Below are 24,010 nucleotides of genomic sequence, written 5' to 3'. Positions count from 1 at the left end.
ACCGTCATGATATTGTCCACGTTGCCCTTGGCATTCCTCCACCGGTTCTCCCGAGCCACTCTATCCGGCTCAGCTACAGCACTACCCATCGTCTAAGCAGCCCACACGTCCTTGCCGACGCCCTCGATCCAGTTGCCGAGCTGGTTGACACTCGAGTCCCAGTCCCGGAGTCGGCCCCTCATGCCTTCAATCTGCTTCATGTCCAACACCTTAGGCTGGACCCAGTTGATCTTGGCCACCTGGTCCACCTGGTCGATGGTTCCCCTGAGAAGTCCCAAGCTCAAAGCCTTCATGATGAGGTGCTCAATCTCGTTTGCCTGCACCTTTGTTTCCTGCGAGATGGCGGCAAAGGTCATGGACCTGTCCTGAGGCGGGCGGCGGAACACGGCCTCTGTCAACGCCGACAGCGAAATCTTTTGGTACAGGAACTGCTGGTGCTCCTTGAGCAGCGCGTTTTTGGAAATGTTGCCTGCCAGGACGTCGTAGGCAGCGAGGTCACCCCGGTTGAAGGCGAAGAGGAGGTCGCGAAGCCATGCCTGAGGCGTGTTGACGAGAGAGTCGAGGATCGGGTGGAGAAGCAATTCACCAAAGTTGTAGATGGAGTCGGAGACGAGCGCGGCAATGGCCAGGTCGTACGCACGCTGCATGCATTCTTCGCGTGGGAGCTTGGCGAGGTCGACGCAGGCGAGGAAGAGGAGGGCGTTTTTGTAGTAGGCGGCGAACTCTTGCTGAGACTGCTGTTGTGAGTTGAGACCTTGAAACCGACAGCGCTGTGCTCACCTTGTAGTATTCGGCATTGACGCGGTAAAAGGCAGCGTGCACCTCCGTCTCGACCGTGTCAAACGAGTCTAGAATGTGTTCGGCCTCATCCAACTTCTTGCGCGCGCTAGGGGGGTCTTGGAGTTGCAGCTGGACGCTTGCCACCACGACGATTGCGTAGACGTAAGCATCTTGCGATGATGGCTTGTTGACCTTGTCGGCGAGACTCTCGAGAAACTTGAGGCGCTCCTTGAGATCTAGATGACGATTAGAACCTCCTCGGATATCCCAGTATGATTCCATACCTTGGTATTGTGACGCCGCGCTCAATCCCAGGGTGGCCAGCTTGAGCTGGTTGATCTTGTCGGAAAAGGTCTTGATGAAGGTGTTGAAGAGTCCTATCCGCTGCGGCGCGCTCTCGCCGTGTCCAAAGTACTCCAGCAGCGAGTTTGTCAGCTCGTGCCAGAGCTTCCTCTCCCAAAAGTCCTCAAACTGCAGAAAGTAGTGCTGCAGCTCGTCCGGGGCCTGGTCGCGCTGCTCCTCGAGGTATCCCGGAATCATCTCCAGGTCTTTGGCCGTGGGTCCAGCCATGGTGGCGAGCTGTGGCGGATGAGGGATGGAGAAAGTGTCGACGGTCGGGGTGTGAGGACGGATGGCGGCGGTGATGAGGTTGGTGGATGGTGGTGGAGCTTCGGCGGTCGGTGGACGTGAGGTGGGCTTGAGCGCGTCTGAGCTTCGCAGCCTAGGTTCCAACCGGAGCTCCGTCGATCACCTTGACATAACCCCGAGAGTTTTTCCGCTCCGAAACGCTCGATGCTCCCCCGGAGCTACAACCACCACTCCGCATCTCCCCGCAACAGCTTCCAACGATCCTCTCCGCTCTTCATCGACCATGGCTTTCCCCAGGAGTTGCGCCGGGCCGAACGCGGCTCTCATCAAAGCATTGGCCCGTCCCAGCCTCACCTCCTCCCTTGCCCGGCGCAGCCTCCACGATGTTGCCATCACTCGCACCGGCAAGCCAATTATCAGGATACAAGGTGGCAGGTACGTGGTGGATTGATATCATTAACCACCTTTGCTGACGCCTTCTCCCAGGTCATCGCTCGGAGGTTTGATTTGCCCGGACCCACCCACCTCTGGAGCTAACGCCTACAAAAGGACACACTGCTACCGTGTTTGGAGCCACGGGCTTCCTGGGCCGCTACATTGTCCACCGTCTGGGTATGAGCGAGCGTTGCCGGTGACAATGGCACCTACTGATTGTTGGCGCAGCACGTCAAGGATGCACCGTTGTTGTGCCATATCGGGAAGAAATGACCAAGCGCCACCTCAAGGTGACGGGTGATTTGGGCAGAGTCGTCTTCCTCGTAAGACCATGCCACACCAAGCTGACATCAATCAATTGACACACATAGGAAATGGATCTCCGGAATACCCCCTCCATCGAAGAGAGCGTCCGTCACTCCGACATTGTCTACAACTTGGTCGGTCGGGACTATTCCACCAAGTGCGTTCCTCGACTTCCGTGCCCGAACGATTCATGTTGAACCATCTATAGGAACTTTACCCTCGAAGACGTCCACGTTGAGGGTGCAGAGCGCATTGCTGAAGCAGTCGCAAAATACGATGTGGACCGCTTCGTGCATGTCTCATCATTCAATGCGGACAAGAACTCGACGTCCGAATTCTACCGCACCAAGGCCCGCGGCGAGGAGGCTGTCCGCAGCATATTCCCTGAGACCACCATTGTCCGGCCGGCACCCATGTACGGCTTTGAGGACAAGCTTCTCAACAAGCTCGCGCGCATCAGCAACGTCTTCACATCCAACAACATGGAGCAGCGCTTCTGGCCCGTGCACGTCATCGATGTGGGCATGGCGCTGGAGAAAATGTGCCACGACGACACGACGGCGGCCGAGACGTACGAGCTCTTCGGACCGACCAACTACAGCATGGCAGAACTGGCGGAGCTCGTCGACACGGAAATCATCAAGCACCGCCGCCACATCAACGTGCCCAAGCAAATCATGAAGCCCGTGACCGAGACGCTCAACAAGCTGCTGTGGTGGCCCATTGGCAGCGCCGACCAGGTGGAGCGCGAGTTCATCGACCAAAAGATCGACCCGCTGGCCAAGACGTTCAAGGACCTGGACATTGAGCCCGCCGAGGTCAAGAACCTGACGTACCGCTACCTCAAGGCTTACCGCAGTATGTCGTACATGGACCTGCCTCCGCAGACGGAGAAGGAGAAGCGTGAGGAGAAGAAGTACATTCACGTGCTCGACGACCAGTAGTGACCGGCCAGCATTTTTTTCTTCTTCCTCGTTTGCGTGAAAGACACAGATCTCCTTGACTGAAATTTTCCTCTTGAAGCGTTTGTGAAACTGAGCGGTGGGTTTCCTTTTTTCCTTTACTTCTTCGCTGTACATAAAAGCAGTCTCTGGCCTAGACCGTCACCGTCTTCGAATGACACGAGCGAATGGACAGCTGCTAAGAGAAACGTCGAAAAAGACCAATTCTAGAATCTACAAAACATCAAATGCCTATGGCGATGTGACGCGTCTGCATACGGTATCTAGTGAAGTTTGTACGAGTACAGCCGTACCCAACATCGCAGTTCAGTCAAGGGGCGAATTTTTGAATATCAGTCTGAATTTCGCGCGGGGAGGTGGGTCTATAGGGGACCATTATTTTTAAAATCAGGGTTAATTCTATCACCTACCTCTATTTTCTCTTGAATTCAAGTATTACCTCCTTGAATTCAAGAATTATCTCCATAACTTAGGTTCTAGAAGGGAAGGCTAGACTCTCTCTAGTTAAGATTTTACCTACGTATAACCTATAATATTTTAGGGGGGAAACAGCTGACGCACCATGAATATGAAGATAAAGTAATTTGAATTTTCATATTGACGAGACTGCAATGTTGGGTACAGCTGTATCACTGAAAATCAACGCTGCAAAGAAGTGTTGGATTTAGAGCATCGATACGGTCTTGAATAGTCCTACGGTCCCCGGGCTGCGGTCCGAGGCGCAGGGGTGCCATGCGTGGCGATCATCGGCAACCGAAAATGCCCAGCCGATATCGTCATACATGCGGGGGCAACGACCTCACTTCAATCCTCTTTTCACCAACACCTCACGTCACACGCATCACATCCCACATTTTGCAGTCCTGGAGGAAAAATTGAAGCCATTCGCCAGCCATGGCAGAGCAACGACCATCTCTCCAAGCGCTCCCGGACGAGATTTTGACCAGCATTCTCTTCTATCTCGACCCCGATAGCCTCAACGCCGTCCACCTCTCGAGCAAACGACTCCGAACGACCGCCGCCCAAGAGATCCTCTGGCGCTACAATTGCCGCGTCCACTTCCGCCATTGGCACCCGAAGCACAACTATGCGGCTCTCCTGACGCAGCCCGTCGCCCAAGTCCCCTGGCACGCGCTCTTCGTCCAACGCAAGCGCACCGAGGTCCGCGCGCGCCATCTGGTCGACAACCTCGTCGCGACGAACAAGCAGCGCGGTGCGCACATTGAATGGCTGGCCGACCAGGGCTACGACGTCAAGGACGAGCTGCTGCGGCAGAAGAGCACGGGAGACGAGGCACACGACGTCCTGGCGCGCCGGTACTGGGCCAATGCCGCCCTGACGACCATCCACCGCAGCATGGCCATGAAAGAATGGGCGCGCCTGCGACGCGGTCAGTCAACGTCGCTGGAGCGTGCCCTGGGTGCGTACGACCTGTTTGTGGTCGACAGCGCCGAGGGCGTCGGCGACCTGGACGACATCTCGGCACGGCTCGACTCGCTGGCGGCGGCATTCCGCTCGCAATATCCAGACCACCTCTCTCTGCCCCTCCGCGAGCGCGCCCTCCGCCTTGTCGCGTTTCTGCGCGCGGCCGGCTTCACGGGCGTGCCGCCGGAGCGCTACGGCCGCATCGAGCAAAACTTCATCGGCCTCGCCCTGGCCAGCGAGACCCATGAGGCCCTGCCGCTCGTCACCGTCGCCATCTACTGCAGCGTTGCTGAGCGTCTCGGCATCAATGCGAAGCCCTGCGGCTACCCCATGCACATTTACGCCATCGTGCAAGCGGGCGTGGGCGAATCACTCGACGGACCGTCTACCCCCAATCCCAACTCCAACTCCACCCTCAACTCCCTCGACACCATGTACCTCGACCCCTTCCGCGACGCGCTCGAAGTGCCGCGGGCGCGCCTCGAATCCCAGCTCGTCAGCTGGGGCGCGTCGCCCGCCAGCACGCCCATCTTCCTGTGCGCGGCCAGCGTGGTCGAAATGGTCGAACGCTCCGCACGCAACATGCGACGCGCGGTCGAAGTCGGCAACGAAGCGGAACCCCTCCAACCGCCTGGCGCAACACTCCTCCCCCGCGGCTCCCACCTCGACCTCAACGCCGCGCTCTACGCCGCCATGTGGGCGTGGGCGTTCCTCGAGCACCCGGGCGGGCGCGGCGGCGTGGCGGGGGCCCAGGCCCGCGCTGCTGCCGCGAGCGCCGAGATGGTGACGCACAGGCGGAGGATTCTGATGACCAAGGTCATCCAGCTCATGCTGGAGCACTGGCCGTGGGAGACGTTTTTGGCGGAGCAACACATGGGCCCGTTGTTTTTCGACTTGCCCGAGAGCGAGGACTTCACGCGCGTCATTGGCGAGCAGTACGTCGCCGATCGCATGACCATGGCGCCGAAGACGCGCTCTTGCTCATCCCCTTCTGCCCTCTCGACAACAACCGCAACTCCCACGCCCGCACACCTCCTCCCCCTCCACACAATCGGCACGCCCTTCCGCCACCTGCGCTACGGCTACTACGGCGTCATCATCGGCTGGGACAGCACGTGCTCGGCGGGGGAAGAATGGGTCGTAAGCATGAACGTCGACGGGCTCCCCAACGGGCGCAACCAAGCCTTCTACAACGTGCTGTGCGAGGACAGCACGCTGCGCTATGTCGCGCAGGAGAATATACAGGTGACAGGGGAGGAGCCGCCGCGCTGGCTCAGGGAGGGTATGGCCGGCAGGTGGTTTTTGAGGTGGGAGGAGCGCTGCGGCAGGGGAATGTTTGTGAGTAATTTGCGCGAGGAGTATCCGGATGATTGAGGGCGTTGCTTTGGAGTGCAGGTCGACTGAGAGCCAAGGGGGAGAGTATGAGATGAGACAAAAAGATGGAAATGGGACACTGGAGCCGGGGCATGTACCTTTTTTTTTTTTTTTTTCCCTCTTTTCTCATAGGGATATCCAGTCCGTCAAGAGAGGAGGGAGAAAGGAGCCACACCTCAGCTTCAACAGTGGCTTTTGCAACTTTTTTTTTTTTTTTTTTTTTTGGGCCATCGCAAGACTGCTCTAGAGCAGTCAGTCAGTAGATGGATGATAGATACCCACAGACAGATAGACAAACAGCAGGCAGGCAGGCAGGCGAGAAAGAGAGGGAGGCAAAAACCAACAAATGAATTGCATTCACAGATTCAGCACAAAAAACATCAAAGCCTTCTTCTCAAACACACTGCACACACATTTATCCGCAACCAAGCCAATTCATATATGTAGCCAATCAGCGGCACCGTATACTGCTCCTACAATCCAACCCATCAAACATTCAAATGGTATCGCTAGCCCCAACCCTCAAACAAACAAACCAACATCATAGCTACAAGTACAAATATCCCATCAACCCCAACTATCCTTTTGAAAAGCAATCAATCATCCTTTCATGCACGCGACGGAAAAAGCACGTGTTTGTGTTTGTACAGACGCAATGGGACGAGATGGAGTGATGCATGGACGAATCTGCGTCCTACTGCTGATTTTGGTTGTGCAGGGAGTGGGTTTGTTCTTACAGATACCAATGCCGTTTCTCGGGCTGTCAAGCGCCGTTGGTGGGTTGTCCAAGGAGCTCTTTCCGTGTAACAAGGTGATGGACGAGACGGCTATACTTGGCCCTGGTGACACATGGAGGCAAACTTTTGGGAATCGTGTTCGTTGGCTCATTTTGAATTAATGGCTCCGCGTCGAAGAAAGATCTCAAACAGCCGGCGGTCGGCAAGGCGTGTTATTGGCGAGGGTTTGTGGCAGCAACAGGGCGAATCAATGCGACGGGCGATGTCGATGCTGCTGCTGCTGCTGCTGCTGCTGCTGATGTTGGTGCAACCCTTGCTGCCCATGATGTAATCCCGAATGCCCATGTCCGCGCCCCTGTCCTTGACCTTGACCCTGAAGTGCAGGGGGATGCATCTGACCTTGGCTGCCTCCGCTCTTTCCAACGTGCGCCCAGTTGAGGACGCCGATGCCGGTTGGAAAGCCTGTGGCAGCCGTGGCAGGGGCTGTTGAAGATTCGGCTGATGTGTAGGGGAAGTCGGGCGCGGAAAACATGTCGCCGCCGACAACACCTCCTGGGACACCGCCCATTGACTGGGGAAAGAGTTTGTCCCATTCGTTCTGAATTGAAAGTCAGCAAACGATATGTGATGTACACATTTGATGTGCTTACCCAATCAATGTCCAGCATGTGGTCATCTGGACTACCGCTGCCAGGAGCTCCCATGACAGACCCAGATGTCGCGCTCGTCGTATCCCCAGGGCTCATATTGAACAAGTTACCCATGCTGTAAGGCGTCGGTGCAGTGCTCGCATATGGATCGGTAACGGCGTCCATTGGCGGCAGCGAGGCAGACGAATAGGGGGCGTGCGAGGACGATGACGCCGTCATGGATGCATGAGGCGGGACCTGCGGCATATTCGTTCCTTCCTGGATGTGGTTGTAATGAGAATCATGACGGTCTTGAGTTGGCGCCGCTCGGCCAGGCGCAAACGTGGAGCTAGCCTGTGGCGGCGGCGACAGTGACGGCGGCGTGTCGCCCATGCGCGCCAAGGCGCTCTTGGCCAGGTTAGGATACCAGAGTCGAGCACTGTGGTCGATGGCCATGGTATATGGTCGTGGTCCCATGGGTTGGTCCATTGCAGTAGGCGCGTGCAGCTTGCGGAGATTCTGCAAAACGAGCGTACGGTCTCGAAGTCCACCCAGGACGAATTTGGCCTTTTCCACGATTGAAATATTCGGAGGCAAGTCAAACGCGTAGTCCAGACCGCGCCAAACGCGCTCTTCGTAGCTTGGATCCGGCTCTTTGGCGTACATTTCCGCAAGCATGAGCAGAGCCGTGTGCCACTGCTGGTGAGTACCCGCGTACCAGATCCAAGTCTTGAGATTTGGGTTTGTATCGAGGACAATGGCATTCTCCAGCAATAATGTCCCAGAGCCTAGCACCGTTTGCCTCAGGCGCTCCGGCATGATCCTGTGCATATTGCTGGCATATCGGAAAAGCAGCATGATGTGGAGCTTTAGACTCAAAATGTTGTAGACCAACTGCCACATGTAGTGCAATGGATTCTTGGGGTCTAGCATCGGTCCATATCGTTTCTCCATGGCGATTCGAAAGTTTTGGCACTTGGCAAGGACTGCCGTTAGGGTGGTCTGTTTCTTTTCAATCCGAGGCCGCTCGAACCAGATGAGACGCGCCATTTCGGTGCATTCGAAGCGCATGCGTGCAATCGTCATGTCGGTAAAGCAATCCTTGTCTTGCCAGGGCGGATTGTTGGTCTCAAAGTCCATGTCGTCCACGTTCAAAGGGAATTTCGTGTCAAAGTCGTCTTCGCGGATTTGCGGCCTCGGTCCGCATGAATCGCAGACTCGAATGTCCAAGAAGCAGAGCTGGTACCATACCAAACGCCGAACGTGCGTCTCAACAGCGGAAAGTCCATACTGCGCGCCGTCACGGTGCAGACCCATGCATTCGGCCAACCTGATGGCCATGGCAGTCAAGGCAGAGTGCGACCTGGAAATTTCGTTGCGGCAAAGGGGGATCTAAACTTGTTAGGAAACGGAGCAACAAGAAAAGCCAACACTCACAAGATACATGACAAACGCCTGCAATGTCTCGAATTTTGTTGTTCGCACAACATTGGCTCTCGACAAGGCAGCCTCGGTCCCTTCTTTGAAACTTTCTACAAGTTCTTGCTTCGAAGTTCCATAATCGTTGGTCACGACCTCTTCCGAAAGACTGACGGCCGCAGAAAGCATCGCAGCCAGGATCAGGGCTTGCAGAGACGATCGCGGTTCCACGCCGACGGAAATATCTTTCCAGAATGCCGCATACTGCCTCTCAAAAGACGGTCTGTGCACGGCCGGCGCAACAGGATGTACAGCAACCCAGTACTGCTTGAGCAAAGTATCGGCCATGGATTTGGCGGGGAGAGAATGGACCAAGCTATTTTTCCGGACTGTAGGCGCAAAGAAGAAGCTGGCCGAGGGTGCGAGGTAATCTGGGCCAGGGACCAGGTATGCGCTGGGATGTATCTTTTTCGTAAAGGGATGTGGCTCCAACGGCTCAGGGAATAATTCAGGGACCTCTTTGAGGGCTTCAGTCAACTAGAGCATGGTCAGCCTTTCCATGTCGCAGACGCACTGCCAAACCAACCTCTTGAGCCAGCTTTGGTCGCACGAAACCGCCAATTCTTTCAGTAATTCTCAAGCGCCCAAACTGCACGCCCAGGTCCAGAATATTGTCGTCATTACCATCGTCATCATACGGAGCAGCTTCGAGGGCGAGTGGTGTAGGCTCCAGACCTCGCTCATCTTCAGCCTCTGAGAATTCTTCCTCGCTGGAGACGCCTTCGAGGCCGGGCAAGTTGGAACCAGGTCTCGACTCGGAGCGGGAGCGGCGCACGGCTTTTCGGGCAATGTCCTCCTCGAGAGTGCGCTCTAACGAGCCCATCTTCTCCTTGATTTCGGCCAACTTGAGCTGAGAGGCGGCATCGAGGGCGGGGGCTAGAAAGACACAGTCTCTGGAAAAGCGGGTGCAATTGCTGCACGGATGGAGTTTGTCGCATTTTAGCTTGCGGCGGCTAGGCGGGCAGGTCAGTCAGCGTGAAGATCGTTGATGCAGGGCGCAGGAGAGGTACCGGCACTCCAGGCACGAAGTAATCAAGCGATTGCGGCGTCGAATTTTAGAGGGGCCAGCATGGGGTTTGACGGCGGGGGAAGCGGTGGGCGGACGCGACGGGCTCTCGCGTCGCGGGGGAGGGTTGGAGGAAGAATCTGGGGAGGCCATGGAGCCGACTTGATTGCGGTGACCGCGCGCGGGCGGGGCCAAGCTTACGGGCGTAGCGAGGGTTTTGGCAATGTCTTGGAGAGTCGGTGGAGAGGCGATGATTTGTCGGTGGCGTGTGAGGTGCGTAGGACAGGCAGGATATAAGGCCGTAAGGGACCCGCGATCTCGTGTAGAGGCGAGTGTGGGACGCGGGAGGTTGTTAAGCGGGAGGTCGAGAAGATTATTGTGAGTACATGTATATCGAGTGGTGAGTATTGGAGCCTGGAGTCGAGTAGAGGTTGAGTTTGAGGTGGTGGCGGAGGAGAGTGTTTGCTGCGGACATGTGACGAGCTAATGTAGTATGGTGAATTAGGGACAGGAACGGCAATGCTGAAGACAGACGGGAGGGTCGAGGTCAATTGGAGTGAGCGGCCGGGGGAGCTCCAGGGCTGAGCAAAGTCCACCACCGCCTGCTGCTTGCTGCTTGCTTGCCTGGCTTGCTGCTATTTTGTTACCTCGGTCGCAGTTTGTTAGGTGTGTTTTGTTGCTGCCTCCACCATTCCGCTCGCTATTCCAGACTTCACCTGCAGAAGCTTCCCGATCATCGCAGGCAGCACCAAACGGCCCCTCCTCGCCAAAGTCTCTCCTCTTGGTCCTCTTCGAGTCGCATGCCTCACTTTGCTGATGGTGCTGGGCCAACAGGGGCTCCCGGCCTGGCCAGGATGACGACTGACTCGCCCGTCGCGTAGATCAACGTCACTCGCCGGCTTCAGCCGGCCCGCGTCTCCACCACCGACCACCGACCACAACACCAACACCACCACACCAAACTTCATTCTCGCTCTATTGAAACCAAACAAGGCTTGCGACCCCACTGCACTCGTCTCCCCTCTTGCATCGCCGTGCCCATCCGGGCGTCGCTCTCTCCGCGACAGTCCCCCGCATCACCCTCTTGTCATCATTCAACAACGGTCCGGATATTGCGGCCAGCCGACCCGCTCTGCCGCATCTTAGACTCCCAAAACCGGAAGACGTTTGCTCCACCTTCTCCCATCCACACAGACGCCAAACTGCCCATTGCTCGAAACCCCTCGAAACAGCTTGCGCGCCTCCCGGGTGCTGCCGTTTTTCATCATGCCGCTGCTCCAACTCCGAGACCTAATTCCTTACCCCTCCGGCGATAACGCGACAGACACGCTCATCAATGGTGTCCACTTTAACCGCACCGCCTTGGACCACTACAACTACACCATTTACGACAATGGCACCATATCAAACAAGTCGCGATGCTATCTTATATTTGGAAAATACCAGCCCACCATGCTGAGCAACGGCAGCTGGATCAATGGCACCTCTTGCTACGTCCCATACTACGGCATCGGCACCCGCGCCAAAGTTGGCATTTCTTTCGCCACTCTCTTCACCGTCAGCATCATTTTTACGCTCATCAACCTCCGCAAGCATGGACGCCAGTTCTTGCGCGAAGAAAAGCGCTTCCGCATAGTGGGTAGGCGGTGGCAGTGGTACTGGATGCTCTTTGCCGCCGCATGTGGCATGATCAGCACCATCACGGGCATTGATGTGGACCGCACCTATCTCACCAGCATATCAATCGTCCTGCAATGTTTCTTCTACGTCCTGATGCTCCCTGCGTCCCTAGCAATGGTTTGGGAGGCGACACGACACTGGTCAGTTACCCTCTATTCTGACATGACATGAAACTAACACGCCGCAGGGGCTCATGGCAAGAGAGGCAGATTTGCGATCGAGACCCATTTTTGCTTCCAGAAGACGACAAGCGCGCCAAAACCGAGTTTTATCTTCCCCTGATCTTTTACTTTTTCGCATGGTTCAACTTTTTCATGACCATTCCCCGCAGCTGGACCAACATTGAATATCAGCGCTCCGATTGGCAGCAGGCCCACTACGCCGAAAAGACTGCAACAGACGGGCGCTTCAAGACCGGCACCATCATAGCCGTCATCGCCTGGGGCGTCATCATCTTCTCCCTCCACCACAGCCTGCACCACTACCGCCCCCGCCCGACGACCCCTGGCGTCCTTGCACGCATCAACTCGTTTTGCACCCACTGCCCCACGGCCCTCTTCCTCGCCATCATCATCCTCGCCTTCCGCCTCGTCTACGACATTGCCGCCGCCTGGGTCTGGGACGTGTCGCTGCTCAACAAGGACGTGGACCCCGCGTGGCCCTTTGGCCTGGGCTACGCACCCATAGTGCTGCTACTCGTCATCTTCAACATAGCCGGCTACGTCCACGAAAACGAAGACCGCATCATCATCGAGCAGCGCCGCCAGCGCGACCAGGCCGCCGACGCCGGCCTCGGCCTCGTCAAGAAGCCCTCGTGGTGGCGCAAGTACAACGGCGCCGGTCTGACGCCCGAGCAGCGTCTACGTGCGCTGGCCGAAGAAGGCCCTGGTGCTGGCGCGGGGGGCGTCACAACGCCATCGACCAACGTCGAACTCGGCCCCGTCAAAACCCAACCCCCCATCGTCGTCGGCGGCACCGGCGTCGTCCGCAACCGCAGCCGCGGGCGCAGTCCAAACGATCGTGCTCAGGGTGAGCGGAACGGCGCCGACACCAACCCCTTCCGCGACCCCTCGCCCTCCTCTCGACCCGGCACCGCGGGCACAAACACGCGCCAGAACAGCGACCAGGCCAGCGTCATTTCCGGCACGACCCTGGGCATCGAGTCGGCGCCGCCGCAGCGCGTGAGGAGCATGTTGGACGTTTAGAGTCTTGTATGACGAATTTCATAAAGTGAAGTGAATTGATTTGATAAGATTATGAGTGGAGTACGGGACTGGGAAGGGATTTGAAGGGAAGGCAGGGTTAAGGTAGGCGTCGTTCTTTTTACTTGCTTTGCTGTGCGAATCACATACCCCCCATCTTTTGGACTGGACTGGATTGGACTGGATTGGACTGGATTGGACAGGAATGAACTGGATTTGGGACGGCTGGCTAAGGTTGGGGTATCGGGGGGAACGGACGGACGGCGGTTCGAGGCGCCCTCGAGCATGTACAGAAACAAAGAAGGAGTAATGGACGAGTATAGGACGCAATTGGACGTGCAGCGTGACAGATTAGAGACGAATCAGTGACAATCCCTACCAACGTGATGGGCAAAGACAGGCAGGTGGACGGACAGACCGCGCGTTCAGCGTTTAGCGGCGGCGGTGGATGTGTTGGTGTTAGTAGGCAGTCTGTTCAATGTATGTTTAATGCGCCCGCCTGCCTGCGCTTGGTTACATGTATGTATGTAGTCAGGTGAAGTCGTATGGAGGGAGGGAGGGTTTATCAGGGGGTGCTGTACAGGGGGTGTCGAGCGATATGCAGGGGTAGTGTCGCCCGGGCGGTCGAAACACACCCCTGGCTGGCCCTGGCTGGCGCTTGCTGGGGACCTAGCGCCCGTTTGATGCGCACGCGGAGTGTAGGTGCGTGGATAGGGATATGGGACAGATGGGGCAGATGGGACAGATAGGGCAGATAGGGGCAGATAGGGCCAGTAGAGATTGATGGCGCCGCATCGCACCGCATTGCTTTACTTTTCTTTGCTTTTCTTTCTCGGTTGGCCGTTGGGCTGACTGATTCTGTTTTATGCGGTGAGGGGAGGGAGGATAAGGGAAGGGGTATTTAGATAGAGGAGAAAGGGAGGGAGTAAGAAGGCAGAGAGAAACAGTTAGTAGAGTAGAGGCTTGGAATCGGTCAAGGCTTTTGTGTATAGTGTAGGTAGTAGGTAGAGACGATCTGGGCGCAGTGACATTTGGCAGCTTGGTGGTTAGTAGTGTGGCATAATACCAATCCAGATCTGCTCTTTTGACCATCCCGTCCTTCCTATCGATCCATCCCATCCTACCTATTATATTTTTAAGTGGTCTTGCCTGTCTTGCCTTATTTCATCACTTGCGCGTCAAGTTTTCTATTTGGTTACATCTCTTTTCCCCTTTCTCCCTCGCCCTGCTTTCTACCTATATATCTGCCTCCGCACCTCCTCTCCTGAGCCGCCTTCTCTTCTTGGGCTGTCCCGGTCCTCTGCCGCCCCTGTCGCTGCGTGTGTGTTGGAACAAAGAACGGAAGAAGTAGAGCTGGATGTGTCGTTGTCATGCCCATACAAATAGGTAATGTGCGTGGCTGCAGCTCCTAAACAGGCTGCTATCAAGAAAAAGAAGGAGGGTAGGGAAGGAGAGGGTCCATAAGACAAAAAGAAAACCCCCGTGATGCATTCATCCGATTCTGGACGAGATGCATCAAGTACCTAGGGCGAGACAAGATGAGATGAGACAAGGCGAGACGAGATGAGGAAGATGAGGTGATGAGGTTGGCGAGATGGTGAGGTGGATAGAGAGACGCGGCAGACAGAGGGAGACAGGGGCCGTAGGGGGGAAGAAATAGGAGATAAGAGGGCGGCTGGCGGCTGCAAGAGCAGCTGAAGCGCGAGGATGAGACGAAATGAGACGAGGTAGAAGCAGTAAGTAGATGCAGAGGGGAAGGGAGAGGGGGAGGCATATAGCATGTGCGTGCGGTTGGTTTTTACGAGGGCGTGGCCGTGATAGTAGTAGTAGCGTGGACGGACGGTCAAGTCTGACATGGGACGTGTACATACGGAGGCTGGTTGTAGATGCGTCCTGTCCACTGCGCACATGGAGAATGCCATAGTTGGACTCAGCTGGCCATGTACAAGTACCTACCCTACCCAGGTACGCGAGTGCTTCAACTGCATAATTACAAAGAGGAAAAGTTGACGCACGTTGTCTTTTTCTAAGACTAGTTTCGCTGTCTATTGTCTCTTTTTCAGGAGTATTTGGTACATGTTTGGTCTTCAGTCGTTGGTACATACATACAGCATTACATGGACGCTGCGCCGCCTCGCCTCTTCTCTTGCAGTGCGCGTCTGTCTGCGGTGGGTGGAGGGCGGCGTGATTCCACCGGTTGGGAGTGCGTTTTGGCGGTGGCTCGACGCTCGTCGTCCCGTCACTGCGTCCTTTTTGTTGGACCTCCGTCTTCTCGTCTTCTCGTGCGTGCTGCGGCCCTTTTATCAAGGCCAAACCAATGGCAGCCCCTTGGCTTTGGCATCGCCGAGTCGATTCTCCCCCTCTTTTGATGTCTCCTGGACGCCGCTGTTCTCCGCTGCGGCTTGGACTTTTTCTTCACTTCGAGATAGTTTCTCAAATGTACTTCCTCTGAGGATCGACCTTGTCCATCAGCTCCATGCTCTTCTCATACATGGTGAAGACGATGCCACCGCTCAAAATCAGCCTCGCCAACCGGGGCATGGCGCCGGCCCAAAAGGTCGTCAGGCCCTCCTCCTTGAAGATGCGCGCGGCGCAGACAAGGCTGTTGCGGTACTCGGCGCGCGCCTCGAGGCTCTGCATGCGCGTCTTGACCGTGTCCAGCGGCATGGTCGCGTACACGGTGATGACGCCTGCGACGGCGCCCAGCCCAAACGTGCTCGCCGCGCCCAGCTTCTCGCCCGGAGACGTGTACGACTGCGCCAGCTGCCGCAGCGACGTGTACGAGCCGAACCGCACCGCGCTGTTGGCGGCCTGGCGGGCCGTCGTGGGCACGAAGCCCTGGAAGAAGCCCGACAGTCCCTTTTCCGCGTAGATGAGGCGTGTGCCGTGCAGGAAGCCGCGCATCCGTGGTTGAGCTCGCTTGCGGTCGTCGATGCTGGCGTGCGTTAGATCCACAGGGAGACAATTTTGCACGGCGCTTCTCACATTTGCGTCTTGATGCTCTCAAAAGGCGTCACGGCCAGGGCGCTCTCCGTCACTCCTGCACCAAATCCAGCAATGACGTTGGCCGGGCCCGACACCTTGCCGTCCTTGTCCGCCAGCATCGTCTTGTACTGGTCAAAGGCCACGAACCGGATGCCGGCCTTGATCGAATTGCCAATGATGAGCGTCGTGCACCCCGCGTACCACTGCGGTCCAAACGTCGGCCATGGCAGCTTCTTGCCGTCGGGCAACCTCCGGTTCAGCTGCGAGCGCGTTTTGGCGAATTCGGCGGGGTACGTAATGGCGATTTCGACGGCTCCGGCCGTGCTGCCTGCAATGATGGAGCGCAGAGCGCTGGGCTATGAAGCGTTAGTTGTTCGTCTCTTTGTGAGTCGTGCGAGCTCAGGTCATGACGCCGGTGTCGGACTCTGCTCGTAAAAAAGGTCTTGAAGATTGGTCGTGTACCTTGGCCTTCTTCTGGTCGTCTGACGCCATGGTGCCGTCTCTGAACCCAAGCTCGAACGTGGACGTAGGTGGTGAAGCTGTAGTGCGCTGGAGAGGTCGATATTGCGGGACGGTGGGGTGGGCCAAAAAACGGACGTGCCCGGAGCTCCAAGGTCAGATGGCCCGTGCTCACCTAGCGTCACGTCGACGAAACTTCCGCCGACTTTCCATGAGCTCCATCTTCTTCCTATCTCTGCACCCCTCTCCAATCGCATCGCGAAACAACCACCTAATCATTCGCAATGCTGTCTCTCAGAACTTTTGCGCGCTCTGCGCCTCGCTCCATCTCCCGCCTCGCCACCGCATCTCGCCCGCAGTTTTCTGCGGTTGCCAGGACTGCTGCGTGGAGGCCGGCGGTGGCACCCAGGATGGCTGCGTTTTCGACTTCGTCGCGGAGGGCCAACAACTGTAAGGATTCATGATTGATCCGTTGGATTTCTCAAGCTAATTCGCGCAGCCGAGGAGCTGATTGCGAAGCTGGACAACGAATACAGCATTGAGCAAAACATTACCGAGCCCGAGGCGTACTCGACCACGCTCAAGGACTTTATCGAAAACAGCCCGTTCGAGGTCATCGACAAGGACGGCAGCGAGGACGTTGTCCTGACGCGCAAATACAACAACGAGACGTATGTGTGATGAGCTCCTGGATTCGGCTACCATCTAACGCGTTTGCAGCATCACTGTGCGCTTCACCACGGCCGACATTAGCGAGATGCCGGAAGAGGAGCAGCCTGGTGCCTTTGACGACCCGGCGCTGGAGGACGACTTCAACGCGCAGTCTGGCGGCGCCAACACCAAGGGCTCTGTCGCCAAGGGCCGCACCGCTGACGGCAATGTCGAGGTCGAGCCCGAGGAGACTGACGAGTACGGCGACTCCGGGGAGACGTCGTTCCCTGCACACCTCAACATTACCATCCAAAAGGACGGCCAAAAGGGCGCCCTCGTCGTCGACGCCGTTGCCGAAAGCGCCGCCATCGATATCAACAGCATCTACTACTTCCCCGACGCCAAGATGGCCGACCCCAAGGACCCGCAGACCGAATTCGCGCGGAGAGGCATCTATCCTGGCCCGCCGTTTGAGCAGCTGGACGAGGACCTGCAAATCCTGCTCGAGAAGTACTTCACCGACAGAGGCTTGGATGCCAGCATGGCGCTCTTCATCCCCGAGTACATTGACTTCAAGGAGCAAAAGGAGTACATGAGGTGGCTGCAGAACGTCAAGAGCTTTGTTGCGGCTTGATTGCGAGGATAAGGAAAAAGTCGTTTGCGAATCTGAAATTCACCACTCTAGTCTCTTACTGCCGAAGCGAGGTGCTGGGCCGTCCACTTGTAGGAATACCAATCAAATACAACCTTTTTTTCTTCCCATTCAACGTGGTATCATAAATTTTCCTGTTCACCCAGCTTTTTGCCTCAACTCAAGCCATTGGGCGGCCACGCGCTCTCTCTCCTCTCGCCCTCGCGAGTCACTCTGACAAACTTCATGCTGTTGCAACTGACCCACTCGCCATCCCACCCTCGCACCTTGTCGACCGTGTCTGCGTCCTCGAGGTCGGGCAGGTAGAAGCCGCCATCAAACTCCTTGTTCTCGCGCTCGACCCGCTGCTCCAGCAGCTGCTCGCGCGAGCTGGGCGGCCGGCCAGCCCTCCGCGTCGAGTGGAGCTGTTCGAGCTCGTCGGCATCGCGCGCGATGCACGAGACGATGAGGTCGTGGATGTCGGGTTGGGCGAGGGCGGTCGCGGTCGAGAAAGTCGTTGCGAGGGCGTCTTTGAAGTGTGCTATTCTCTCCACTGTAGAGTCATCGTCATGTCAGCAAGCCGGACCGTCTGGACTATAGGGAGCGAATCTGGAATCCGTGGCCCGCCTCGCCGGGCCGGAATCCTTGCGCGGCTGGTGGACAAGAATGACGGCGCGGGGAGGCGGCGGGAAGGGATTGTTGGGCGCGAAATGTGCACGCGCAAGGACAGGGGCTTGTCGTACGGTACGGCATGTTCTGCCTGCTGCGCGAGTCGAGCGTCTTGACGAGGCGCGTATCGCGGGCGGCGGCGCGCTGCAGGCGGCGCGAGTCGCGGCTGTGCTCGTGCATGGCGCTGGCCTTGCCGGCATGCTTGCGCTTGTTTGTGATTTTCTTGGAGACTTTGGCGAGCGATTTGGGCATTTTGGCAGGTGGGAGAGGTCGAGAGGTGTGTTGGTGATGGTGAAGTCGTGGTGGTGATATTTTTTGGGATGGGCTGAGCGGTGGGCGGGGCGGTGAGGGAAGAGGTGTGGCGTCGTGGGGGCCGTCGAGATCTTTACAGGGGTGGATGCAGGCGTCAGGGGGTGTTTTCGAGGCGTCTGGGATTGAGAGAATTGTATGTTACCCCTTTTTCGATTGGTGGATTCGCAGAAAGTGCAACACGGCGGTTTACGATAGAGGCCGACTTGCCTTTGGAGCGCCAACCTTGACGTGCGCGTGTGGCGTCAACCGGGGTCCGCTTGGACGCGTCTGGGAATCGCAGGCGCGTCAGCGATCCGCCCGCAACCTCTCATCCACCACAAAACCCTTCAAGACTCTGTTCCACCGTGCCGCCCACTCCAATCACTAATTCCTTTCCATTCAAAGAGGGTCCAAAACATGTCGGACTACTAAGCCAACCTGTCGTTGCCCGTCTCGAAGCTGCGGTCGAGTCTCGCCGCTGGTTCGCCGCCACCATGGGCATCTCCGGTACTGTCTCGCATGTCAGGATGGAATGACTTCTTTTGCTAACGTATGCAAGGACTGCTTCCGCTTCTCAAGTCGATCCACAAACCATGTCACCTCAGGGAATTCTCGGGCAAGACGATTGGCGTAGACGCCTACGGCTGGCTGCACCGCGGCATCGTGGCCTGTGCCATTGATCTGGCTCTGGACAAGCCGACCCGCAAGCACATTGACTTTTGCTTGCACCGTGTGCGCATGCTCATCCACTTTGGCGTCACGCCCTACATTGTCTTTGACGGCGATCACCTGCCCGGCAAGGATGCCACCAACGAGGAGCGAGCCGCCAAGAGGAGAGATAGCAAGAGGCAGGGCATGGAATTGCTCAAGTTGGGCAAGACCTCGCAGGCCCACTCCGAACTCCAAAAGGCCGTCGACGTCACCCCTGAAATGGCAAAGGCTTTGATCGAGGAGCTGAAGCAAATGAATATCGACTATGTCGTGGCTCCCTACGAGGCAGACTCGCAGCTGGTATACCTCGAACGAAAGGGTCTCATTCAGGGCATCGTCTCCGAGGATTCTGATCTTCTCGTCTTTGGCGCCAAGTGCCTCATAACAAAGCTGGATCCGTATGGCGAGAGCATCGTCATCAACCGCAACGACTTTACCGCTTGCAAGGACGTTAGCTTTGTCGGCTGGACTGATGCCGAGTTTAGGAAGATGGCCATCTTGAGTGGCTGTGACTATTTGCCAAACATTAGCAAGATGGGCTTGATGACTGCCTACCGCCTCCTCCGCAAACACAAGACGGTCGACAGGCTCCTGCGCCAGCTTCAGTTTGATGGCAAGTTCAAGGTTCCCGAGGGCTATGCAAAGGACTTTGTGCAGGCCGAAATGACTTTTTTGTACCAGTGGGTCTATTGCCCTGAAGCGAAGCGTCTCGTCAACTTCACTGAGCCTGATTCCTCTATTCGTCTGGCCGAGGCTCTGTACATTGGCCGTCACTACGATCCCGAGGTTGCCGTTGGAGTCGCAACAGGGGATCTCCACCCCAACACCAAGGAGCGTCTTGCTGTTCCTGGCACCATGTGCCCACCGAGCAGGCCCATAATGCCCAGAACTAGGCAGACTCTGGTTCAGACTCCGGATTTGAAGAAGAGCAAATCAATCGACTCGTTCTTCAAGCCGCGCCGCATACCCCTCGCCGAGCTCGACATCAACCTCTTCACTCCTTCTCCCAGCCAGCAGCAGCTCCTCCAGCAGAATCACGAACGAAACCGAGGCAGCTGGAGTGCTTCGCCTGCGCCATCTCGTCCTACCCTCCCACAAAGTCGAACAGTGCCTGCCTCTGCGCCGCGCCAGACATCGCAACGCGTTGTGTCTACTCCAATACTTGGGCGGTCAATACAGCGTCCGGCGAAGCGCCAAAGACTCTGTTCCGACTCGCTGGCTATACTGGGTGGTGAAGATGGATATCGTGTTGAGGAGGGGAGCAGTCGGTTCTTTGACGATGCTGTTCCCGATTCTAGTCCTTCGGCCAATAGAACTGGCTCGAAGAGACGGGCGTCTCATGACTTTGGCATCTTTTCAGATGACTCGATTGAAGAGGCCATGGCTCAGATTCCTGACCCTAGCCAAACTCCATCGGCAAGCAGCGAAAAGTGTCCTGAAAATGGCCCTCACGCTGCAGAAGACACGGGTCCTAAGCCTTCGCTATCCTCAAGCCGATCCAAGCCGTCTGAGCGCGAGGCAACAAACACTCCCGACACGTGTTACAACAGCCAGACTGAGGTTGAAGATTCCCAACGCTCTTCTTCCATTGACGATGCCTTGCCTGGAAAGTTCCGTCAGCTCGAAGAAATGTTTGCGTACACGACCACGCCGCCCAAGCCGAACTCTCCTCCCCATCGAATTGAAAAGAAGAAGAGCAAGGCTGCCCGGAAGCCTCTCGAGTCGTTTGTCAACTCAAAGCCCACGTCGTCTCTCGGCCGTATAGCAAAGCAGGCATTCAGCAAAGCCAACATAGCCGAGTTTTCGTGGAGCAAGAACAAGCACGCATCTTCCAAGCCCCTGAGTGGAGCAAAGGTCTCGATATCTAAGCCTCCTTCCCCCGGATCCCCTGAATCCTTTTCCGGCATCACGCCTGACGGCGCCGCCGCTGTCTCGAGCAGCGCAAACTCTGATGATGACGAGCTGCCTTCAACTGTTGTCTCAAGCAAGGACAAGACTGCCATCGCAGACACCGTCAATCAGCTCGACGCCATCGTCGCCAAGCTCTCCCCGAAGAAACGCGAGCGCAAGAGCGTCTTCTCCTCGTCGCCTCCTCCTTATACACCACCACCCCCGCCTCGCCACAGGCAGCAGGCAGCATCGTCATCAGCCAAAGGCAAAGGCAGCGAAGACCTCCTGGTCGTGCCTGACAGCGAGAGCGAGGGCGATGGCGCGCTTAGCGAAGACAACGACGATGACGACGACAATAACGATCGACCCCATGATTCCAAATCAACGCCGCAGATGAACCTCGCCCGCTTCCGCTTCGACGCCGACCGCGCTGACGAGTGAGAGACGAGTCGCTCTGTCCATCTCGTCTCCTCATCATCACCACGACCTCCACTTGCACATGTAGCACCCACTGTCCTCCCCATCGCCGTCCTCCCTCCCTTTGTCCGTCATTGGTGCGATCGCCCACACCCGCGGCGTTTTGAGCTTGCAGACCTTCTTCGCGTTCGTGCGTCACAGACCAGGCTTTCTTGCTTGCTTGCTTGCTTCTCCTTCGCGGCCTGCGTCTTCCCCTTTTTTTCTTGCCTTGTTATTCCTTCCACCCCCTTTTTGCTCTTCCTCGCGGCGTAAGGCTTCATCTCAAAATCACTGTACGATTTGGCGAGGCGGGTGCATATGAGATGGGTGGGATTCGGTCGTCTAGCAGGCGAGGTGGGAGTTGGGCAGGGCATGTGCCATCGTGCGTGCGTGGATGCGGCGTGGTGGTGGTGGTGGTGGTAGTGATGGTGTAATCGGTGTAGCTGGTGTCCCGTTTTCTCCTTTTGGGTCTGCTTCTTTTTTTTCCTTCACCCGACGCATGCATGTGCGTCGCGTTTCTTTCGTCCGGCACGTAGGTAGGTAGGTATGTAGGATACTTCCAATGGTAACGAAACGACGAGATGGGATGGGATGGAATGGGATAGGATAAGGCGAGGCAGTGGAAAACACAGAAAACAGATATAGTAGGTTGGTAGAAAAGCACGTTAAACAGAAGAAAAAGCAAAAAAGCTCTGAACAGAGATGCAAACGGGGGCAACTAAGGAAAGTGCTTGGCCTCGCCTCGTTTGTTCTGACTCGAATCAAGGCGAGAAGACGAGAAGACGAGACGCAGCGCCAGTGGTGGAGGACTGCAAATACCATGTGGCGGTGGTGGGAAAATAGATGCAGCATAGGGGGACAAAGCAAGCCAAACCACGCGGAGTCGTCTTTCTCGCGCAGTATCCTCGGCATTTTGGAAGTAGAGGGAATGAATGCAGAGAGTGTCTAATTCCAAGCCGCACTTAAAACTTAAACAAGAGATCAAGGCGCTGGAGACCACAGACGACGCGAGCTATGTATCTGACATGTGGCAGTTGTTCCGTCGTCTTGTCTGTCTCTGTCCAATCGAGGTGGTGGATGATGGACGCTAGGTATGTAGGAGAGATGATGGAGGGAGGAGACCAGGAAGGGAGGTCAAAGCAGAAATCTCTTCTGTGCTGTCTGTGGGGGAGAAAATAACCTTGTGGAATCCAGCAGCTTGTGGAGGGGTATCCTTTTGAGAGATGTGCTTGCTCCAAGTGGTGGCCACGTGCACACACATCTATATATATACTACTTGGTTTGACGATGCAAGCAAGAGGCCTGCCCGCCTCTCCCACCCTACTGTTCCGTTCCCACCATTCCATTCCTCACTCTACCTTGCTTGCGTAGCATATGTACCTCTCTCCTCTCCATAATCCACTTTGCTTATCTAGTCTTCTTGCCCATGACTGGACAACAGTTGGAGGCTTCCTGATATGAGAAAGATTGCAGACAGACAGCTACCATCCTGGGCAATGGGCTGGCTGCAATGTTTTCGTCGTGTTGCCGCTGCTGTGCTGCTGGTGGATAGGGCATGTGTGGTATACATGTTGCGCATGTTTTGGGGTACGTAGGCTGTTTTCTGGTTTGGTGTGTGAAGAGGAGGCCGCGCCGTGGTGGTTGGTGTGGACGAAGATTTCAGACTTGACTTTGAGCCGTGTGTGTGTCCGGAGGTTGGGATTGGGATTGGAATTGAGGTTTTTTGATAACGCGGCGGTGGTGGGCGGATGGGATCATGCCCCAGGCAGCCTCATGGCTCCGCAGTTATGTGACTCTGGATTCAAACGAAACCCCATTCGAACGAAATGCGTGCTCAACAACGTCTCAAGCAATGGGAAAGGAGACGAAAGAATGACGCTGCGTCCCCTGACGGAGCAAGCTGCCTCTGTCAAGACTGAGTGAGTGAGTGGCTGAGTGGCAGGTAGGCAGACGAGCGTCAATCGGTGCATGAGGATCGATGTACGGTACATACATACGCCAATCGCCATGCAAGATGGATAACGGACTACGGACGGGCGGACGGGCGGACGGACGCTGCCCGACGCTGCGTGGCGGTGCGCCGCACTAGGTACGAAGCAGCAACCTGCCTAATGCACCCCTCACTGTGGGCAGACGGGTATGTAAGTGCTAAGTAGTCAACTGGGGTAGGACAGGGCATGACAGGGAAGAGCAGAGCAGCTAGTGCATGGCCCGTCGCAATTTGTGGCTGATGAATGCCCATCTGCCTCGGATGTTCTGTTTTTTCGTGGTCTGGATTCTGCACTCTCGAGTGTGGAGCGACTGCACACGACGCAGAGTCGCAACAGCGCCGTGTCCACCTCTCTGCCATGATGGGGCCATTGGAGGCGTGGAGCGAGGGAGGCTGGTGTTGGCTGGTCTCCAATTTGGCCTGATTTCAGGGAGGGAGATGACACGGCCGCACGCTGCGCCGTGCCGTGCCTTGTTTTGTGTGGTCGTACAGAAAGAGCGACATTAGGAAAAGGCGAGCTTCAGGGTGTGGCGATGACGGCGGTGACGAGGAAAGGCAAGGTAGGTAGGCAGGTGGCGAACCAGTCGAGCGTGGTGTCTCGAAAATCTCAAACTTCTCCAGCTCTCCCTCTTCATCGCGTGGAGGAAAGCCATATGGAATCGTTCCCTTCCTGC

General features: G+C 56.6%; 11 protein-coding genes across 11 annotated transcripts; 6 read left to right on the top strand and 5 right to left on the bottom strand.

Moving 5' to 3' along the window:
• Positions 1-92: 92 nt before the first annotated feature.
• Positions 93-1,350, bottom strand: BKA78DRAFT_246044 (uncharacterized protein; the record flags this gene model as incomplete). Its single annotated transcript, XM_066884177.1, has 2 exons — positions 93-734; positions 781-1,350. The coding sequence occupies 2 exons, from the start codon at positions 1,348-1,350 to the stop codon at positions 93-95; spliced, it is 1,212 nt and encodes a 403-aa protein (XP_066747275.1).
• BKA78DRAFT_68758 (uncharacterized protein) lies at positions 1,055-2,046 on the top strand. The gene is made up of 3 exons (XM_066893582.1): positions 1,055-1,803; positions 1,855-1,868; positions 1,918-2,046. Exons 1-3 carry the CDS (start codon positions 1,412-1,414, stop codon positions 2,001-2,003), a joined length of 492 nt encoding a protein of 163 aa, XP_066747274.1. The 5' UTR covers positions 1,055-1,411; the 3' UTR covers positions 2,004-2,046.
• Positions 1,852-3,312, top strand: BKA78DRAFT_304600 (putative NADH-ubiquinone oxidoreductase 39 kDa subunit). Its single transcript, XM_066887637.1, has 4 exons — positions 1,852-1,980; positions 2,032-2,126; positions 2,175-2,266; positions 2,318-3,312. Exons 2-4 carry the CDS (start codon positions 2,073-2,075, stop codon positions 3,051-3,053), a joined length of 882 nt encoding a protein of 293 aa, XP_066747273.1. The 5' UTR covers positions 1,852-1,980; positions 2,032-2,072; the 3' UTR covers positions 3,054-3,312.
• Positions 3,313-3,866: 554 nt separating this feature from the next.
• BKA78DRAFT_335011 (uncharacterized protein) lies at positions 3,867-5,986 on the top strand. The gene has a single exon (XM_066890209.1). It carries the CDS (start codon positions 3,966-3,968, stop codon positions 5,868-5,870), a length of 1,905 nt encoding a protein of 634 aa, XP_066747272.1. The 5' UTR covers positions 3,867-3,965; the 3' UTR covers positions 5,871-5,986.
• Positions 5,987-6,854: 868 nt separating this feature from the next.
• Positions 6,855-9,874, bottom strand: BKA78DRAFT_292125 (fungal-specific transcription factor domain-containing protein; the record flags this gene model as incomplete). The annotated part of the gene is made up of 5 exons (XM_066886002.1): positions 6,855-7,205; positions 7,258-8,628; positions 8,674-9,192; positions 9,230-9,668; positions 9,726-9,874. The coding sequence occupies 5 exons, from the start codon at positions 9,872-9,874 to the stop codon at positions 6,855-6,857; spliced, it is 2,829 nt and encodes a 942-aa protein (XP_066747271.1).
• Positions 9,875-10,987: 1,113 nt separating this feature from the next.
• On the top strand, positions 10,988-12,228 carry BKA78DRAFT_228573 (uncharacterized protein; the record flags this gene model as incomplete). Its single annotated transcript, XM_066883732.1, has 2 exons — positions 10,988-11,541; positions 11,589-12,228. Coding segments are annotated over 2 exons (1,194 nt in total), but the record flags the coding sequence as incomplete, so codon positions are not given.
• Positions 12,229-15,036: 2,808 nt separating this feature from the next.
• BKA78DRAFT_292123 (mitochondrial tricarboxylate transporter-like protein) lies at positions 15,037-16,080 on the bottom strand (the record flags this gene model as incomplete). The annotated part of the gene is made up of 3 exons (XM_066886001.1): positions 15,037-15,538; positions 15,589-15,944; positions 16,051-16,080. 3 exons carry the CDS (start codon positions 16,078-16,080, stop codon positions 15,037-15,039), a joined length of 888 nt encoding a protein of 295 aa, XP_066747269.1.
• A 159-nt stretch (positions 16,081-16,239) lies between these two features.
• BKA78DRAFT_68669 (regulatory protein-like protein suaprga1) lies at positions 16,240-17,628 on the top strand. Its single transcript, XM_066893581.1, has 3 exons — positions 16,240-16,497; positions 16,547-16,718; positions 16,768-17,628. Exons 1-3 carry the CDS (start codon positions 16,332-16,334, stop codon positions 17,330-17,332), a joined length of 903 nt encoding a protein of 300 aa, XP_066747268.1. The 5' UTR covers positions 16,240-16,331; the 3' UTR covers positions 17,333-17,628.
• BKA78DRAFT_246742 (translation machinery-associated protein 16) lies at positions 17,506-18,250 on the bottom strand (the record flags this gene model as incomplete). Its single annotated transcript, XM_066884237.1, has 2 exons — positions 17,506-17,858; positions 18,058-18,250. 2 exons carry the CDS (start codon positions 18,248-18,250, stop codon positions 17,506-17,508), a joined length of 546 nt encoding a protein of 181 aa, XP_066747267.1.
• A 533-nt stretch (positions 18,251-18,783) lies between these two features.
• Positions 18,784-21,331, top strand: BKA78DRAFT_349473 (uncharacterized protein; the record flags this gene model as incomplete). The annotated part of the gene is made up of 2 exons (XM_066890814.1): positions 18,784-18,796; positions 18,849-21,331. The coding sequence occupies 2 exons, from the start codon at positions 18,784-18,786 to the stop codon at positions 21,329-21,331; spliced, it is 2,496 nt and encodes an 831-aa protein (XP_066747266.1).
• A 178-nt stretch (positions 21,332-21,509) lies between these two features.
• Positions 21,510-22,507, bottom strand: BKA78DRAFT_68661 (uncharacterized protein). The gene has a single exon (XM_066893580.1). It carries the CDS (start codon positions 22,256-22,258, stop codon positions 21,689-21,691), a length of 570 nt encoding a protein of 189 aa, XP_066747265.1. The 5' UTR covers positions 22,259-22,507; the 3' UTR covers positions 21,510-21,688.
• Between the last annotated feature and the right edge of the window lie 1,503 nt (positions 22,508-24,010).

Source organism: Phyllosticta capitalensis (genome assembly GCF_038381095.1).
Source record: "Phyllosticta capitalensis strain CBS 128856 chromosome Unknown BKA78scaffold_2, whole genome shotgun sequence".
In the NCBI taxonomy this organism is placed as follows: domain Eukaryota; kingdom Fungi; phylum Ascomycota; class Dothideomycetes; order Botryosphaeriales; family Phyllostictaceae; genus Phyllosticta; species Phyllosticta capitalensis.
The sequence above is the reverse complement of the archived record's forward strand: the minus strand, read 5'-3'. Positions and strand labels throughout refer to the sequence as shown.